We start from the raw sequence: 19,780 nt of genomic DNA on the forward strand, positions 1-19,780 counted from the left end.
GCGATGAGGTAATGTGACGCTCGTCTGACACTGAGCTGGTTAATACAATGAAATCTGAAGGTGAGCAGGGCCGACCGGCTGGCTTTGCATGACCCACATTATCGACAGCAGTAAAAGAGGGAAGGTTATCGGTGCAGGGATGACTGTTAAGAACAATAACGTGTGTGTCTGCACAGTGGAAATAAACAAAGAGAGTAGAAGCATGACATCACTACAAAACTCTAAAGGTGTCTGGTTTATAAACCCTCGTGTTGTCTTGGGGTCAAAATGACCCTGTACATGTATGTGTGTTGATGGGTCATTTTGACCCCAAGACAACACGAGGGTTTCAAACTTCACAGGAAACAACTCAGTTAGGTATTTGGTTAAATACTTAGTTAGGTTAAGGAACAGATTGTGAAGAACTCAGGCAACAAAACTACTTAATTAAGTTTAGGCAAACAAAACTACATAGGTTTGGGATCACAGAAGACTTAGTTAGGTTTGGGAAAAGACTGTAAAATACAAAGTTTGGTTTTGGCAACAAAACTACTTAGTTAGGTTTAGGAAAAGATCGTAGAATACTTAGTTAGGTTTAGGCAATATAACTACTTAGTTAGGTTTAGGCCACAAAACTACATTGTTTGGTTTAGGAAAAGTTCGTCATTTGTGTTAAAATAATCTCGGTAGTGACGTAACTACATTACACAAGTTACGTGACAAATAAATCAACGGTGACTTCTCATTTCACGTGGGTAACAGCTCGTTGTTTGACACAAAATTTAAAAAAATAAGATTAGAGAAAAGTCCAAAACATAAATACAAATGTACGCAGCAAAAGATTCGTTTTTTTGTCTTTTTCCTCTCCTATTATTCATCTCATGACCCCTCAGATTTCATATCGTGACCCTTTGGAGGGGCCCGACCCTTAGGTTGGGAACCACCGGAGTAAACCACCAAACTGTGAAGCGTCTACAACTAGATCAACCTCCTCCAGCCACAACGCATCATGGTTACGAATCTAATAACGTCATAATATCAGAGGGATACTTGTACCTAGGTGGGATTTAACAGGAGCTCACTGGTAATGGTGTCTAATGGTGTGCTCATCAGTTTACACAAGTTGAGCATTATATGACTCTTTACAGATGAGAATGAACGTGTCAAGCAAATGACAGATTCAATCAGACCGCACAATAGATCTCAGCATCCCTCGGGCTCTGAGCTCAGCGTGTGCGTCACCCGTCCTTCACCCCGACTCCAAAAACATCCAGTCATGTCTGACGTTACTCATGTGAAGTGAAGAAACAGGCCTTGTGTGATGCAAGAGGCAATATGATCCCTTCCTGAGGTAACCCCTCATGTAAACTTTTACCTTTACTTAAATTGATGGGTTTTAATTTGCCCTTGAACTCAGATCAATACCGTTGCATAGCCTTCAAAATTAAGTTATTTTAATGCTTTGTGTCCCATAAAGGATTTGATGTTTAGGGATAAGAAATTATTCCATATTATACACATTGGAGATATTGTAATATGAAGATAAAGTATTCAAAAAGGATGGACCCTGATGTACATTAGTAGATTATTTATTTGCGTAATTATTTCTTACTATGTTTTATTATGGTTTTTTTACTCCATCTTTTAAAGCGTTTTTACTGTGTTTTTTAAACTGCACAGCACTTTGTGACCTTTTTTGTCTGGGAAATGTGCTTTATAAATAAAATTATTATTATTATTACTATTATTATTACTATTACCTGCTTGAGGTCCCTTTAAACATTTTTGGGTACTTTTGGGTGCATGTTTTATCAGCTGATCATATGTTTTGCAGGTCTTGTAACTTAATATTAACCTAATATTTTGTGTAAAAAGAAAAGTATTTCCCTCTCAAATGTATAAGAGAATGAAATAGCGTGATATAAAAAAATACTCCAGATAATATATATAATATGATAACCTGATGCATTATGAATAGAGACTATGAATCTTACTGATATTGAATATAGCGAGTGAAACAGAGTGATTTGTTTTTGCTACTTATACTTGAGCAAAGGATCCCAGACACATAAGTCCATAAGTACCTCCAGCTACATAGTTCCCTGAACGTATCAAACGCACCATTATTGGCTCATGTAAACTGGTGCATCACAGGGTTTCTCTCACTGGAGCTGCTGGGTGCAGTGGTGTGACGTACAAAGTAGCATTAAACACTCAGGTAACTGCGGCTAGAAGCTGCGCACGTTACGACAACGCGTTTCCTTTTTCTTTTTTTCTATACCATCAGTGGCCTTCAAAGCATTTTTCTAATGCGTTCCCCCTCTTTTGCTACGATTTGCTACAATTTGCTACGATTTGCTACGATTTGCTACGATTTGCTACAACTTGCTACAATTCGCTACAACATTTCTTTTTAACAGAACTTACCGATGAGCGAGAGCAGCGCTGGCGGTTTGTTGTTCCCCATTTCACAGAGCGGCTGACAGGTCGATGACAGGAGGCTTCTGGGCGCGCAGAGAGAAGCAAGTCCTCTGGATTACTGGCGCTTTCCGATTTGTCCAAAAAAGAAGAAAAAAAATGAACGATCAGGTAAAAAGGAGTGCAGGTGACTCCTCTCCTGACACACAGACAAGGAAACCAATCGGGCTCCATCCTGCAGGCTGCTGGGTGTGGTGACGCCTGCACTTTAAACACTTCAAACGTCACAGTAAAAAGACCCTGAAGGGACCATATTAATCACCACCAGCAACAACACACCTGAGGAGCAGCTGCTGGTGACTGGAGATTAAGTGCTTTTCTCAAGGCGATTACTGCTCTTTCAATTCATCCACCGGAGATATTAACCTGTATTTCAGTATTGCCTCATTTGAAAATGATCTAATTTCCTTAGAAATGTGTCTTGAATCTTGCAAATAATCCAGGCTGATGATGAGGTCTTCAAACTGAGACTCTATTTTACGATACGATTATATACCGTTACCTCTGTTTAGTACATCTGCCGTAGTTTGCACTGTTAGCACGGTTATCTGCTACTGTTGCCGTAGTTTGCACTGTTAGCACCGTTATCTGCTACTATTGCCGTAGTTTGCACTGTTAGCACCGTTTTCTGCTACTGTTGCCGTAGTTTGCACTGTTAGCACCGTTATCTGCTACTGTTGCCGTAGTTTGCACTGTTAGCACCGTTATCTGCTACTATTGCCGTAGTTTGCACTGTTAGCACCGTTATCTGCTACTATTGTCGTAGTTTGCACTGTTAGTGCTGTTAGCTTCTACTGTTGCCGTAGTTTGCACTGTTAGCACTGGTAGCTGCTACTGTTGCCGTAGTTTGCACTGTTAGCGCCGTTAGCTGCTACTGTTGCCGTAGTTTGCAGTGTTAGCGCCGTTAGCTGCTACTGTTGCTGTAGTTTGTACTGTTAGCACTGTTAGCTGCTACTGTTGCCGTAGTTTCCACTGTTATCGTTGTTAGCTGCTACTGTTGCATCCAACCTAATCATAGGCTACCTGCACCTATTCTAGTATAAGGTAAGTATAGATTAAAAACTCTTTATGGTTCAAAAACATTTATTTATTAAGTGTCTTTTAAACACACTGGACTTCAGAAATACAAAGGCTTGAAATTACCCTGAGTTTCTGTACATTGTTACTGTTTCAACTGGTATTTCTGGCACTGGGTACACTGGTGAATGTTTATACATTATTTATTCATAACATAAACCCTCTTTGCCATTTGTTTGCTTGCATTATCTATCTATTTGTTCACTGATTCTAATAACACACGTGTCTGTATTTTGTGCCTTTTTATGTTTAGTCAAACTTATTTTATTGTATTTTAAGTCTATTCATTCTAAACTTTAACAAGTTGTATTATCAGACCATAATACATAATCCTCCCTCCTCTGAACACCTGTTTAATGCCATGTTATACATGTGTACTAATTGGTATTTGACTCTTTTACATGTCAATTTTGTGATACAATGCAATTTAATTTGCATTCTTCCTACTGTATGTCCCTATTGTGCAATGACTGTACATCTTTTTTTTCATTTATTCATACATTTTATATTACAAAATGGTGCCATAACAAAGAAAAGGCTTGTTGAGCATCCCAATTAGACAAAATATCCATCTCCTTAAGTAACACGTTAATAATGATAAAAATGTGTGTGAAGATAAATTCACTATCAGTACAGTTCAAAAACTGAACTGTGTGTGTGTGTGTGTGTGTGTGTGTGTGTGTGTGTGTGCGTGTGTGTATTTGCTCAACGCTAACCCACAAACATTTCAATGACACGTATATTTTTATAGATTTATTACAAAATGTAAAATAAATTGAACACTTTCAATAAGTTAATTGCTATATTACAATAAATAGAGTACAGTGTGATAGTTTATGTTTTATAACGGTGATGAAGATGATGACGAACAGAGGGGGCGGGAGGTCACACCGACAACTCGGACAGTGGGAACTTTTTGATCGCCGCTGATTTTATACACCTGCAGAAAAGGGAGAAAAAAAAAAATCACACAAATTAGAAAAAGTATTCTTGTTTTCTGAATACGTTGATACTACATTTCTCCTTCATGCAGCTCTGCACGGAGAAAGCCCACAGGTACTCACCTCTTGTAGATAAGGCAGAAAAGGATGAAGGCCAGGACGATGACGAGCACGGCCACCCCAACAGAGATGCCGATCAGCTGCTCCAGCTCAGGCAGAGTGTGAGTGCGGTCGTTCGCGAACAGGCAGCGCTGGCCGGCGTAGGAGGACTTGCAGCTGCAAAATCACACGCAAAAATATGTGAGCACATTCCAAAGCCGAACGCGAACCAACAAGTGCATGTGCATGAGAGGTTGTGTGTCATATATACGTGTGTTAAACTTATTCAGGAAACCCAGTGGGGCTTGTAGGCTAGAGGCGTGCTCATGTGTGCTTACATGCAGGAGGGTTTGTCGCTGTTTTGGGGGTACATGCACTCTCCGCCGTTTAGGCAGAAAGTTTCGTGTTCACTCCTGCACGATCTGTGTGAGCGCAGAACCCTGGGTTCCTCCACACTGCCTGTAGAGAGAGAGAGAGAGAGAGGGGGAGAGAGAGAGAGAGAGAGAGAGAGAGAGAGAGAGAGAGAGAGAGAGTTATCAACTTTTTAACACAAAAGTATGGGGGCCCTTTTGTGGCAAATTTGACAAACTGGACATTAATCAATTAACAAAAATGACGGATACTACATTTTTGTATTCATTTAAACTTAATGAATAAGAAATAAGAAAACTAGACTTTATTGATTAATTGATTTGTTTAATAAAAAAAGTGAGTGATATTTAAAAAAAAAAGTCCCTTACTTTTTTCTCTATATTGCTGTCAAACTATCTAATTAATGGATTAATGGATTTTTTAGGCCCCCACAGAAATCTCCACACAGGTTTCTACATTTTTCTTTTTCTGCAATCTTGAGCGTGCAATTTAATTAAAACATTTTTTTTTCTCAAGATGAAAATATGTCATGTATTTAGAATTTTGGAGCTCTGTAATCGTCAGCTAAATCAGTGATAAAACACAAGTGCCACTTACCGTTGAGGAGCTGTGGGGTCAGCTGTGGGGTCGACGGAGCCGGAGTTGTTGTGGTCGGGAGGCTGTCAGTCGGCATGGCGGACTGTCCTGCCGTGGTCAGGAGAAGCAGCGCCGCCATTGTTGAGAGGAGGGCTGGAGCACATGGGGGGAAATAAGGTTATTTATTTTACAAATGCTTGCGATTCTTTCACCCCTCAAACCCTCAATTTGGTATAACATTATTCCCTTTTCTATCTTTATAGGTAGGGCTACATCACCAAAACACCACATTTGAATGCTTTTTCTATAAGCAAGGATCTAATTTAAAATAAATAAATCATTTAAAATGTGGAACCGGAGTATAAACTAGAAACGTACCTTTCTCTGCGTGCGTTTGTCTTTGTGTAAACATGTTGTCGTCTGCCGGTGTGATGTCCCACCTTCTCAAGCCAACTCCCTCTGTGTGATCGGCAACAAGCGTCTGCTGAATTTATACACCGAGCTCCCAACCACGGGAAGTGACAATCAATGAAGCAAAGCCTTTTTTCTTTCATTAAAAAAAAGGGGAGTGTGCCTTCCTGTACTTTGCATGCAGAGGCAAATACCAAACCGGTTTGATGATGGTGGTCAAGGTATACGAGATTGCCCGTAAGCTCTTTTCTTGCGGTTTCTTCTTTGGAAGTGTTTTGAACCCACGCGACTAATAGTTTCACTAAAATGCCTCCTCAGCAGTTGTGAGAGGTTGCTACATCGATGATTGCAGGTGTTGTGAAAGCCTCACATTCTTCAGAAGGGGGCGAGTAGGGAAAGGTATTTCTTTTGGCAGACTTATTTTGTATGACAGGTGAAGAGAGGATGAATTGATTAGAAAGATTGAGACAGAACAGAGGCTGTAAGGAAGCATTCTCAACCGGATGGAAGCCAAAGTTTGGAATTAGCCTTCAGTTGTTGGTTGGCCATCTTTTATTTTCTTAAAATCTAAGCATCACATTCAGAGGAGCTTAATGAGCTCTTATTAGTTACTTTATTAATGGAGAAAGTCCTTTGCTTATGTTTTATAGATCAGTCACACCGTTAATAATGCCTTGACGCTCACATTGTGATTTTCTAGCTATACCTTTATTGTACCGTTCTCTCGAAATGTTTATCATCCTAAATGTTAAGCGCAGATCAACAGCTAGCCAAACGCCAAAGTCATGCAGTGAATTCCCCACAGAAACAGAATAGAGTAGAACACATTCCCGTTCAAACCAACGTAGCAGGATTGTTTGAGCGGCTGCCGTTTTTATGTGCGCCGCTGCGACCGTTGTAGCGGGCTCACTTGTAGAAACTAAGCCGACTCACAGCGGGCAGCTGGCTAGTTAGCTAGTTAAGCCATGCTTTAATGCTACACTGGTTATAGAAAAGGAGCTAAACAACAAGTTGGTAGCCGGCGGCGGCGCTGGACCTAGCGCCCCCGCCGACTCACTACCCGCTTCTCTGGAGAAGGACGAGCTACCGAGCTAGCTAGCTAACTAGCCAGCCAGTTAGCAAGCTACCGAGCTAGCTAGCTAACAAGCCAGCCAGTTAGCAAGCTACCGAGCTAGCTAGCTAACAAGCCAGCCAGTTAGTGAGCTACCGAGCTAGCTAGCTAACAAGCCAGCCAGTTAGCACACCGTACGGCCTCACTAACAAATACCACAAAGTTCAATGTCTGTTCTACTCCTGTTGGTATTTGTATTGAATTCCCAATTTTCACTTTTTAAGTGATGAATTACAGTGGGTTAGTTAAATATGAACCAAATTCTTATTTTCCAGGTAACTTTTGACAGATCAGAACAGATCTTCTAAATACTCATAACTAAAATAAATAAATATATAAATAAATATAAATATATATACATACATACATAGAATTCTAAGAGTTTATTAATCATTTGTAAAATCATTAATCACAGCTTATAAACCCTTTCGGCAAGGGTACCTCACTAGAGGCGTGGTACCATAATCTCCTTAAAGAATAACCATGTGACTCATTTTCACTTTTTATGCAGTGATTTTTACATCTGGTGTTGACGAGGCTTTTTTTAAATGAATAACTGTGATGCATGAAAATTATTCTGGCAGAGAAGTCACTGAACATGGAGGACGACCCAAAAAAAAGACAGATTGTAGTACTGGCACTGCATTATTTTTCATTTAATATTCCTTCCCCAGACAATCTGGAATGTTCAACAATGAACCAAAACAACTTCAGTAGAAAAAATAATCTAAATTCTTAAAAAGTGAACTCTGAAATTCATAACTTAAATAAACAATAACGTTCAAAGTATAAATAAAGTACATATCAAGTAAGTTTCCCAGCAGGTATGAAGTTTTGAGTTTGTGGATGATCAAATAAAATGTGTGTTTGCAAAAAAATGTGTGTGAAACTAAATGAACTGACGTATGTGTGTGTATGTATGTGTGCCTGTGTATGTATGTGTGTGTGTGTGTGTGTGTGTGTGTGTGTCTGTGCAGACACTGTTTGCACTGTGTATCAGTCAATAAAGGAATGTGTGTGTTTAATGCATCAGCGCGTTCCTGGCCGCGGTCACAGTGTTCCTCATCAGCATGGCGACGGTCATCGGACCCACGCCTCCGGGGACAGGTGTGATGAACCCGGCCTTCTCCTTCACACCTGAAGTCAAACAAACAATCAAATGACTTCCTTTTTTAAAATCTATTCCCAAGAACCAGAGCTTAGATTTACATTTTGAATTGTTTTCATCAATTTCTAGCACTAAAATTCCATAACTTTTCCAGGTTTTCCATGACCGTAATAACCCTGAAATGATATCGTCACCATTCACACCTTTATTCCCCTTCTGATGAACGTCTTGGATTACTTACCCTCAAAGTCCACGTCGCCGATGAGCCTCAGTTTCCCCGTGTTCGGGACCTGGATGCGGTTTATGCCGACGTCGATGACCGCCGCGCCCTCTTTCACCATGTCTGCTGTGATCAGCCCGGGAACGCCTAGTCACAGGAACCGTGAGAAGATCATCATTTGTTCCAAGAAAAAGATCTCTTGTGCACCTCGTTAGCTAAATAGAATTTGAAATAATTAAGATATTAAACAGATATCGAGGTACTGCCCCCCCCTTATTGTGTCTGCTGGAGTTACGCTTTGGTCTATGTTCCCAAAGCTATGATTAATCACATTACCAAACAATCGGATCCTTTCTGCTCGTCACCGGCTTTTAAATCCCAGGTTCCCTTCGCCTGGGACTTAAAAGCCAGCAGAGCAAAAACGAAGAAGGGAATAATCAAACCGTCGTGTTCTTTAAAACCCATCCGCTTTGAAGCTGGCTGCCAGAGAGCTGTCGGTTTAAAAAGGCACCCAGACTGCAATTACAGCTCAACAACAACGAGATCAAGTCTGAGTCAAATAACAATTAACAGAACAGACTTGGTTTTCAACAATAAAAACCAATCTCCCCCCCTGGGGGGCAGATTGAGCGATTGTTATATAAAACTGTAAATCATAGCTTGTTTTATGAAAAAAAAGCCCCAAACTGCTGTATTTAGATGTATTGAACACCATAAGTAATATACAAGTGAAATATATGGTTTGGTACATGAGAAAATTCTAATTTCACAAATGTGCCAAAATGCAAATGTTGGAGACCTCGTCTGAATGTTCTCTGTTCTAAACCCTCTCTAACTTTGTTCTGCTTCACTTTATCAAAGTCAACCTTTGCAGAGAGAATGTTTACATATTGAGTTATGATTTGGGTTAGAGAATGTTCACATATTGAGTGATGATTTGGGTTAGAGAATGTTCACATATTGTGTATGATTTGGGTTAGAGAATGTTCACATATTGAGCTATGATTTGGGTTAGAGAATGTTCACATTTTGTATGATTTGGGTTAGAGAATGTTCACATATTGTGTATGATTTGGGTTAGAGAATGTTCACATATTGTGTATGATTTGGGTTAGAGAATGTTCACATATTGTGTTATGATTTGGGTTAGAGAATGTTCACATATTGTGTATGATTTGGGTTAGAGAATGTTCACATATTGAGCTATGATTTGGGTTAGAGAATGTTCACATTTTGTATGATTTGGGTTAGAGAATGTTCACATATTGTGTATGATTTGGGTTAGAGAATGTTCACATATTGTGTATGATTTGGGTTAGAGATGGACCTTACAGCTGTATCATCTCAAATAAATAATCATCTTGAAAGTGATTTGTTTTCAAGGCGGACCTGAAACCTTTTAATTTTTTCCTGTGACACTCTTTTTAGTTTGGGTATGCAATTTTCGAGGAAAGGGCCTAAAGATGGGTGGGTTTTTAAAGCGTTGAAACAAAACAAAAACTGATGCATTGCTGATCCCCACGTGACGTGGGACCAGTTTGTGACAGTTGGAGTTCTCTTAACGTCAGGCGCTGACAGTTGGAGCCCTTCCCAGAGAGCGGCTTTTAGTCATCAGGAAACGTCCCGTTTACAAACAAAGGAAGGAGCACCCCCGCCAGGCTTTCACGGCGACTGGGAGGCTTTTGACAGATACTCGCTGACGGGCTCCTGCCGCACATCGCTATTGTTGCCCAGTAATCCACGGTTGGGGAGGAGCAAACATACGGAAACTTTCCAGGGTCCATTATTAACATTTTTTGGACCAAGATCCCTTCAAGTAAGGGCTGGTGAGCACTTTCACAACTCGTGGTTACGGTAACACTTCCAACATAATGAAACCACGCTGGTTTAAGGAGTGTGCCCCCGAGGCCAGTAATTCCTTCAAAAGAAGAGGAAGAAAAACACTTCCAGGAAGGAAGATTTGATTAAATTTGTAATACAGAATGTGAGGAAGAAAGGCATGGAAAAGTACGGCGCTCTGAGGGCAAACCGGCTCTCACTCTATTTACTAGCTAATACACTTATTTGAAAGTAAAAATAAAGACGACGGTTACCTTTGACCTCATGTCTTTATTGCAGTTGTGAAAATGAGTTTTCTTTACATCGACTACATTCAAGTACGGCTTCAAACTGCCACATTTAAAAACACAGATATCTTATAACGCACCTGTTGACGCGAAAGAGAAGGGAACGGCCGCTGAAAAAGAAGCGCGAGCTGCGGCGCTGGAGGCTGACGGAGACGTCGAGAACGTGACTTTGTGTTATTAAAATTGACTTGGAAAGCCTTTTGCTTTTGTCCCTTTTGGTGATCGGTCCGAAAACAGGGAATTATTGGTATCTGGATGGTGCGACTATACCTGCAGCGGCGATGATGATGTCAGCCAGACGGGTCAGCTCCTTCAGCTGCTCCTTCGGCGTGCATCTGTGGGCGATGGTCACCGTGGCGTCACCTGAGAGGACACGTCACAGTTCATCTGGTGCTTGAAAATATTAAAAAATATATATATTAAAAAAGGCACAAATGTACCTGAAGTTTATCCATGTTTCCTAAACCTCATACGCGCCAGTTTACAAAATAAAAGCCTCTTTTATTATCAGTCATTCATACATGTTTTAAAAGTACCGGGTGAAAAAGAAAAGTCCTTTATTCTTTTGCACACACACAGAACAATATACACAATTCCTTTAATATTAGTTTCATTGTATCCGTCCGTCTGACTCAGCTCAGGAGGAAACACTAATTGATCAAAGCGTGCCACAGTGTAATTAATGTAAAATTGTGACTTCACAAAAGCTTGAAAAAGTAGAAGCAAACTGATTTTTTTTCCCAGGGTGTGTAATTTCGGTACATCGTCCACCTCCATTGTATTGAGTTTCAGGGGAGGATTTCAGCACGTGGAATCCAAACCACCTGCACGGCCCAGTCAGAGGGCAAAGACGACAGAAAGAGTGTGTACAAACACTCCCGTCCACGCCTGTGGAAGCCCTGCGGGTCGGTCAGCGGTTACGCAATGAGGCGGAGCGGCACGACGACAGTGATCCTGATCTCTATCTGGAAATGTGTGGGGACGTCCGGCACAGTCGCACCTGAACTGTGACCTGGAATGTGTGGCGCGGATGTGAGAGGATCAAGCATAGGGTGTGTGTGTGTGTGTGTGTGTGTGTAGGGGGGGGGGGCTTTGAGGAAGATAAGAGAAGTGAGAGGGAAAGAGAGGCAAGTCGCAACGCATCGAACCTCCGGGGAGCCGGAGGACGCATTCCTTATGACGTGTGTGTGCGTGTGTGTGTGTGTGTGTGTGTGTGTGAGAGAGAGAGATTAGGAAGAGAACTGACCCCAAATTGAAGCTTACATCATTAAATAAAGATTTTTTATTATTTCAAAATAAAGCTAAATACAGCCATGAAATTTGCCTTTTTGGGGGGGATTTGAACAATTGACACTAGGTTTTCCCTGGTAACAGTGTTAGTGTGTGTGTGTGTGTGTGTGTGTGTGTGTGTGTGTGTGTGTGTGTGTACGTGTGTTTAGGAAGAGAACTGACCCCAAAATGGAAAATTACGTCATTGAATTAAAAAAGAAGGCATCCGGTCGGCCCCATCACACAGGACATACGGTCTGACCAGTAAAGACCTCAATCCCAGTCAGGGACTGGTACTGGGTCCATACTGGTGCTCCTGTGTGGCCTCTACTGTTGACAATGTAACGCAGGAGAAGCGCCACGAGAAGGGAAATGCATTCAGAGCAGCAGGATTCTCAGAGTTTAAACACAGACTACATGTGAGAAGGAGTGCCGTCGGCTCGTGAACGGGCGCTTTAGGAGCATCGAGTTCGGCATTTTGACGGTCGCCATCTTGGATTTTTGCAACCAGTGAACGGAAGTTAACATATTTGGAGTGCGGAGGAGTGATGATCTAAAAGCAGTAGCAACCTGTCAATCACAATAAGCCCCGCCCTAAAGCATCCTCCTCTTTATGGTCTGTTTGACTCTAAATGACCATAATTTACTAAATGAACATCATGCTGTATTGAAGAGGACTTGGAACTAGAGATTTAGATCATAAACACATGTTTACTGAGGGAATAAATTCATTTGTATATATATACTATACAACCAGACTTGTTTTTGCAACCGGAGTCGTCGCCCCCTGGTGGCCAGGAGAGAGAATGCAGGTTAAATCACTTCTGCATTGGATTCACGTTCCTAAACCACAGGGTGCCGCCTGAGTGTAAACAATGACATGATGCCTGGTCCTTCTTCTTTTACCCCTCGTCCTCCTCGCTCTCTGACGGACATGATGGTAACTTACAAAGGGGTGTTCTGGTTTGACTGGTTTGAGACTTCCACTAGCAAGGAGACCCAAAACTATGACCCAAAGTGATTCAAAGAGTTATAGTCCGTGTTCATTCAAACATCTTTCTTCTAGACTAGAACCCGTCAGCTCCGTCAACGTGAATAAAGTCACGGCGTCTTTTAGACTTTACGAGTCACCGCTGGAATCTAAAATATAATACACATATAATACTGATACTGATCGCTACCTGATTCTGTGCACAAATACCAGGTCTAAACAGAATGTGGACTATTTAGGGCCGAGGACGAATAGAAATATACCTTTTTTAATGTTTTTACATATAGACTTTTGTATAAATGATCTAGAAAGTGCGTTATTATGATGTACGGCGTGGGCTGCAGCTACAGGTTGTAGTCCACTGACTTCATGTCTGATGAAGGCCCAGCATGCAAAGATCCCTTCAAGGTGGCTCACTCTTTCTGTATTCTACAGGTTTGTGCGTATTGGTTGGATTCCTACAACACCGTAAGTTAAGCTAAGAGGCTGAGGGCTCAAGCTTCATCTTCAACAAACAGAATGAGACTATGGGTATTTCCCCAAATGTCCAAAATGTGCAGAGAAGTTGCTCTCTTTATTGTGATATTACTGTGTTGATCTGACCCTAGTACTGCTCCACATTGCTTCATCCAAACAGCGCGCCGCTCCAAATCCTCTCCCCTTCCTCCTACGCCCTTATAAGGACAGTCAATCCGTCTGCACAAGGGTCTCGCCCCCCCCCCGGAACCCGTCTGGCAGGACGTGCATCAGCGTTTATTGTTTGATAAAAGAAAGGTGAGGAGTTATTGAAGCCTTCGGTCACATCCAAGCCCAGTTGGTGCAATAATCATTTACACTCAAATCATAATTCAATTCTGACTCACTTGCACACACACGTCCGCACACACACACACACACACACACACACACACACACACACACACACACACACACACACACACACTTACCCCCGGGGCGCTCATGCTTGCGGTCGGTGTGCAGCAGCATTGCGATGGGCATTCCGACATTTTTGGAGCGACCGGCGACCAGCACATTCTTCCCCACCGTCTCGATGCCTGTACAAACACATTTTTTCTGAATAAAGCACGAACTCTGTGTGTGAAAGCAGCAGAAAAGTATTTGCTAAACCCAAAAGGCTGAGCTTTAACGACAACATGAGGGTGAGAGAGATCAAACAGGCATGTGCTGCAGCCGCGTCTCGCCGGTTACACTTAATACATGGATATGAGAGTGATTGATGGTGGGAGGACCGGTGTATGCACATATTAGACCCATATTTCAGTTTGTATTCCATGCGTGAATGATCTCAGTTCTGTACGTTTGGCATGTTGTACTTTATGTAGCCGCTGTGTCTGACAACAACAAAGGCCTCTTCTCTTGCTTGAAGAATGTTTTTTCAAGAGCTTTCTCATCTCCAAGAGTACTTTAAGGTGACTTGGATATCTGTATTTGAAATTGATGGTGTTCATTGGGGGAATGCTGAGACGTTATACAGCCACTGCACGAGTACTTCACGACTAATGCTGTGTAATGATCGGATGAAAGACTCATTTTATCCATCAATACCCAACACTACCTCTATTCCCCCTGACCAAAAAGTAGTGTGTCCATGTAGTGCAGAGAGAGAGAGAGAGAGAGAGAGAGAGAGAGAGAGAGATACCTCCCCCTCTCATCCCAGCATATTCTTATAAAAGGGGAAAGCAGAAAACATCCCAAAAGCTTCAACAAAGCCTGGTGTCGGAAGTGCAAAAGAAAAGTGCCGACAGTGAATACCAATATCATTGTTAATACCATCATAATCCTCGTAAACACTTAAAAAGCCTCCAGCGTTGTCAAGGGCCCTTAGCCACGCTCTCAGGGACTCTTCACCCCCACTTTCAGGGAGGACGGACACAGCCTTCTAAACTTTTACCGACTTATTTTACATAGAACCTTTCCACTCAGCCGCCAGGGCCCCCGAGCCGCCAGGGCCCCCGAGACGCCAGGGCCCCCGGGACGCCAGGGCCCCCGGGACGCCAGGGCCCTCGAGACGCCAGGGCCCTCGAGACGCCAGGGCCCCCGAGCCGCCAGAGCCCCCGAGCCGCCAGAGCCCCCGAGCCGCCAGGGCCCTCGAGACGCCAGGGCCCCCGAGCCGCCAGGGCCCCCGAGCCGCCAGGGCCCAACTGAAGTGCACCGTTCTGATTGAAAGGTGTCGCTCCGCTTGTGCATGACCGGCTGCGCCCTCTGCCTGGTCTGAAGAGTAAAGCAACACATGGCAGACAGTTCTTTTCTCATATTATTTCATTATGTGTAGCTTTTTTTGTCGCTTTTTTTAAATTCTTACGCAGCTAATTTACATTTGGCCCAACACATTCAGCCCCAAGTTCTTAACTGCCAGAATATTTACACCATAGAAATAGAATCTCTCTCTCTAAATATATATTAGTTTTTATTTCTATGGATTTACACCACCTCAGTCCTCAGTGGAGGACTGAGGTGGGAAAGAATGATTGTTAGGCGCCATCTAGTGGCCTGGACGCCAAAAGGCAGGAGCCTTTGACTTTATGAAATATTGTGAAGCTCAAAATAAATGTAAAAAAAGTGCTGAGGTTTGATGAGTAAATTATGAAACAGAAAAATACCCCAACAGGCTGACAGCACAGCTGGCCCTTTGAGTAATTTACTATCAACAAGTCAAAATGAATTAAAACAAGTAAATAAATGAATGAATAATAGCATGAAGTAATGATATAAACCAGGGCTCAGCAACCATTTATATCCAAAGAGCCATTTTGCCCTTTTTCCACCCCAAAAAATGTGTCTGGAGCCGCAAAAGCTATTTGATATCACAGCTTACAAAGTTTTATAAATAGTAATATTATATATACAAAAACTACAGTTTGTTGTATTTATGAAATTATACAACAATAATAAAGACAATTCACAACATTGTATTGCTATTTTACCTGTTTATAACTATCAAACTCTTATTAAGAGGAGAGAAAAAAATTGCCGGCTACAATGACGTAAATTAAAAACACAACTATGCGCATCGTGAGTCCTCTCTGTATTTGTGGCTCATGTGGTAGAGTGTTCATCCTGCAATCACAAGGTAGACGGACCCAGTTGCACTCAATTCAACCTTAATATTGAACTTGATTTAACTGAATAGATCTTCAACGCCCCCTATAGGACTATTGGTTTGCAGCAAAGTTCAAAATAAAAAAAGAACACAAGTCAAACTCAGTCATGTGCTGGTCTACCTGCTCTTTTGATGATCTCCCAGACTGCTGCGGGTGTGGCAGGCACCATGGATCTCTGGTCCAGACACAGCTTACCGATGTTCACGATGTGGAAGCCGTCCACGTCCTTCTCCGGAGCGATGGCGTTGCACACCGCTCGCTCGTTGATGTGCTCTGAAGAGGAGATGTAGAGTTACAGCGATGTCACATGTGACACAATCCTACTACATGCAGCTTAAGGCCCGACTCTGATCGCTAAGGAAGTAAATGTGTGTTCTGCCACCGTCAGCTGTGATGACCAATGTAAATATTATGTTCGTCTTCGCTTCGGCGGCCATTATGAATGTCAGTTTGATGTATTCAGGCTCATATTTCCTCACCGCATGCTTTGGAGATTCTACGGCGCAGCGTTGTGTCCCACATCACTTCATCATGTCACACAGCGATCATTTAGCCACTGTTAGCTACGTCGCTAACTGTGGCTAAAACACGCTTGTCTCCACCTGACTGGTGGTTTTAAAACTGGTCATTTACACGATGCATTGTTTAAATTACTATGTTTGTTCGTTTTTATTTATGTGGATCTTTGAGTATATTTAGAATTACAAACAACTAGCTTTGTATATAACCCAAAAAAAATCAAAATATACATTTAAAAAATGTAACCTAACCATTTGGCAGTAGCGCCGCGATCCACTAGATGGCGCTCTGAGGCCAATAAGAGGGTCAAAGTTCAAGGTATGCCCCAATTGGATGCACACCGCGTGCAACAGTCTAAGACATTTTTACTTGTCACAGTAGGAAACGCACAGGTGTAAATAATGGAACTAATGATGGCTGCATTCCATTTAGTTTGATTCAGACCCACAAGCCCCTCGTTAATGGTTATGAGTGTGTTTCTGCTACCAGCCACCGGTCAAAGGCAATAATGAGAATGTATTTTCCGTTCTCGTGTCTTTAGCGTGGAGGGAAACCCCGGCGTTTACCGGGAAGTGGCAGCTGCACCAGCAGGCCGCTGACCCTCCAGTCGCGGTTCATCTTGTCAATCAGCTCCAGCAACTCCTCCTGGGACACCGACCTCGGCCGCACCACCGTGTCGCTGGAAATACCTGCAGAGCACGCACACACATCACAAACACACACACACACACACACACACACACAACACACACACACACTCCACGTTAAAACCTTTTGAAAACCGTAGAGGTGGGTGTCTGTACCTCTTTTTTCCCCGTGTTCAAGTAGTCGTATGAAGCCCAAATGAGTTATAACACTTGTGTTATTTTATATCATTTTTTTCAGAATTTATTTGTGAAGAAAATGTATATTTAAAAAAAAAAAAAGTATAACATTTTGATCATAACTATGAACATCCAGCATGATATGAGCAAGATTTCCCCAAAATGCCTCCTTGATCTCTTAACGATTACTTTAATTATTGTTTACGCCACATGTCTCTTCTCACAAGGGTTCCGGTATTGTAGCAATTTAAATGAAGTTAAACAACGATGTGGTTCCGGAGATAATTAAGGAAACGTTAAAAAAAGTTTTGTTTTTTTTGTCCGATAATAGGCGCTCGGGGCACTCGGTGCTTATAAGGTTAAACAAAAAAGTAGCCTTTGCACGTTGGTTTGGCTTAAGAAAAATGTGTTTGTCATTGTGTGTATTCACGCATGCATTATCGATATGTGTGAGCTGCGTTCGGGCGTGTGACGCTCATCGCGGCATACGGGTGTTCAGGGTGCGGCGCTCGGGTCTGACCCAGGATGCTGGCGGCCCGGGTCTTGTTCTTGACGTAGGTGCGGCTGGCCGGGTCGTCCCCCACCAGCACCACTCCCAGGTGGGGTCTCATGTTGCCCTGAGCCACCAGCTCCTCCACGTCACGCTGGATTTCTCGGTGCAGCTGCCGAGCCAACTCCGTCCCCGAAATCACCACCGCGGCGTGCCTGCAGACAAGGAGGAGGGCACGGGTTGCACAACAGACAGAAAATCCTTAGTCGAGTGACAGAGATGTAGTCAGGAACTTAACAAATGCGTATGCTACAAATTAAATGAAGTATTATGCGGCATTTCTTATTCATATGAAGAAAATGGCGCCATTTTTTTAAGAAGGAAGGAAGGAGAAGGAAAGAACGAGAGGGAAGGAGAAAGAGGAAGGAGAAGAAAAGAGAGGGGGAAAAGGAAGGAAGCAGAGGGAAGGAGAAGAAGGAAGCAAAGAGGAGAATAAGAAGGAAGGAATCAGAGGGAAGGAGAAGAAGGAAGGAAGCAGAGGGAAGGAGAAGAAAAGAATAAGAGGAAATAAGAAAGGAAGAAAGCAGAGGAAGGAGAAGGAAACGGAAGGAAGCAGAGAAGAAGGAAGGAAGGAGGAAGAAGGAATAATTAGGAAGCAGAGGGAAGGAGGAGAAGGAAGGAAGGAGAGGAAATGAGAAGAAGGAAGGAAGCAGAGGGAATGAGAAGAAGGAAGGAAGGAAGCAGAGGGAATGAGAAGAAGGAAGGAAGGAAGCAGAGGGAATGAGAAGAAGAAGGAAGGAAGGAAGCAGACTGAATGAGAAGAAGGAAGGAAGGAAGCAGAGGGAATGAGAAGAAGAAGTAAGGAAGGAAGGAAGGAAGGAAGCAGAGGGAATGAGAAGAAGGAAGGAAGCAGACTGAATGAGAAGAAGGAAGCAGACTGAATGAGAAGAAGAAGGAAGGAAGCAGAGGGAATGAGAAGAAGGAAGGAAGGAAGGAAGGAAGCAGACTGAATGAGAAGAAGGAAGGAAGGAAGCAGAGGGAATGAGAAGAAGAAGGAAGGAAGGAAGCAGACTGAATGAGAAGAAGGAAGGAAGGAAGCAGAGGGAATGAGAAGAAGGAAGGAAGGAAGCAGAGGGAATGAGAAGAAGGAAGGAAGGAAGGAAGGAAGGAAGCAAGGAAACAGAGGGAATGAGAAGAAGAAGGAAGGAAGGAAGGAAGCAGAGGGAATGAGAATAAGTAGTAATAGCAGCCGCAGCTACTGTAACCGTTGGTCTTGCAGCTGTAACGTAAAATGACTCTCAGTAACGTAAAGTTAGTGCTAAGTTAACGTCACTGTCTCCCAGTGGAATAAACGGTCATTTTCATGTTGAGGGCTCAACTGAAGCTAACCGCCCTCCAGCAGCCGACATAACACCTCACACGGTAAGCTAACTACACCGGGAGCAGCTGCGGCGAGCTACGTAACGCCGACCCGTTAGTGGACAGCACCGGCGGCTTAATGAGACCTGTAATTGCCCCCGTCTTCACCTGGAGGTACCGCTACGACCGTTAAGCCTGCCCTCTCCGCCGTGAACGGCGAAGCCAGCTGTCAATCACCACCCCGTAGCGCACGTGACGGTACACGCGCCTCCGCCGGTGCTTAAGCGTACCGCGCATCCCTCCGCAAAGTAACGTACATTAACCGGGGGGAAAACGGGGTTTCCTTTAACGGGCAGCCGTTTACCTCGTCGCCGACTGGTGAAGATGTCTCCTCTGACTGTCGCATCTCCGGCGCGTCCTCAGCCCGGCCCGGCAGCAGTGATGGGGGAACGTTAACGGGCTACAAATCCTGAAGGAGGAGCGTAGCGGTGAAACAGAGGCCGCCATGTTTGCGTGCGCGCGCGTGTGCGTGTCCTGGAGCGTGTGTAGCTCGTGCGTCCCTGCGCGCGCGCGCGAGAGAGAGGGAGACAGGGAGGGAGGGCACGCCACAACTGATGAATGATAGACACACACACACACACACACACACACACACACACACACACACACACACACAGGGGATTATTGTGCAAACCACACGAGCGAGAA

At 43.2% G+C, this 19,780-nt stretch overlaps 3 protein-coding genes across 3 annotated transcripts in view; all 3 read right to left on the reverse strand.

Annotated features, from left to right (window-relative positions):
• LOC306739933 (proepiregulin-like) overlaps nt 1–2,461 on the reverse strand; it is a 9,833-nt gene extending 7,372 nt beyond the window's left edge. Inside the window, exon 1 of the mRNA XM_079222023.1 lies at nt 2,407–2,461. Within this exon, the coding sequence (XP_079078149.1) occupies nt 2,407–2,446 (40 nt within the window). The 5' untranslated portion in view covers nt 2,447–2,461. The remainder of the gene's footprint in view (nt 1–2,406) is intronic.
• Nucleotides 2,462–4,278: 1,817 nt separating this feature from the next.
• epgn (epithelial mitogen homolog (mouse)) lies at nt 4,279–6,011 on the reverse strand. Its single transcript, XM_079222434.1, has 5 exons — nt 5,901–6,011; nt 5,544–5,675; nt 4,913–5,033; nt 4,599–4,751; nt 4,279–4,474 (listed from the first exon to the last, which is right to left on the reverse strand). Exons 1-5 carry the CDS (start codon nt 5,932–5,934, stop codon nt 4,420–4,422), a joined length of 495 nt encoding a protein of 164 aa, XP_079078560.1. The 5' UTR covers nt 5,935–6,011; the 3' UTR covers nt 4,279–4,419.
• Nucleotides 6,012–8,065: 2,054 nt separating this feature from the next.
• On the reverse strand, nt 8,066–19,579 carry mthfd2l (methylenetetrahydrofolate dehydrogenase (NADP+ dependent) 2 like; the record flags this gene model as incomplete). Its single annotated transcript, XM_079221692.1, has 8 exons — nt 8,066–8,181; nt 8,394–8,519; nt 10,769–10,861; nt 13,706–13,813; nt 16,001–16,153; nt 16,966–17,088; nt 17,744–17,928; nt 19,437–19,579. The coding sequence occupies 8 exons, from the start codon at nt 19,577–19,579 to the stop codon at nt 8,066–8,068; spliced, it is 1,047 nt and encodes a 348-aa protein (XP_079077818.1).
• Nucleotides 19,580–19,780: the final 201 nt, after the last annotated feature.

This window comes from Taurulus bubalis (genome assembly GCF_910589615.1).
Source record: "Taurulus bubalis genome assembly, chromosome: 8".
Classification (NCBI taxonomy): Eukaryota; Metazoa; Chordata; class Actinopteri; order Perciformes; family Cottidae; genus Taurulus; species Taurulus bubalis.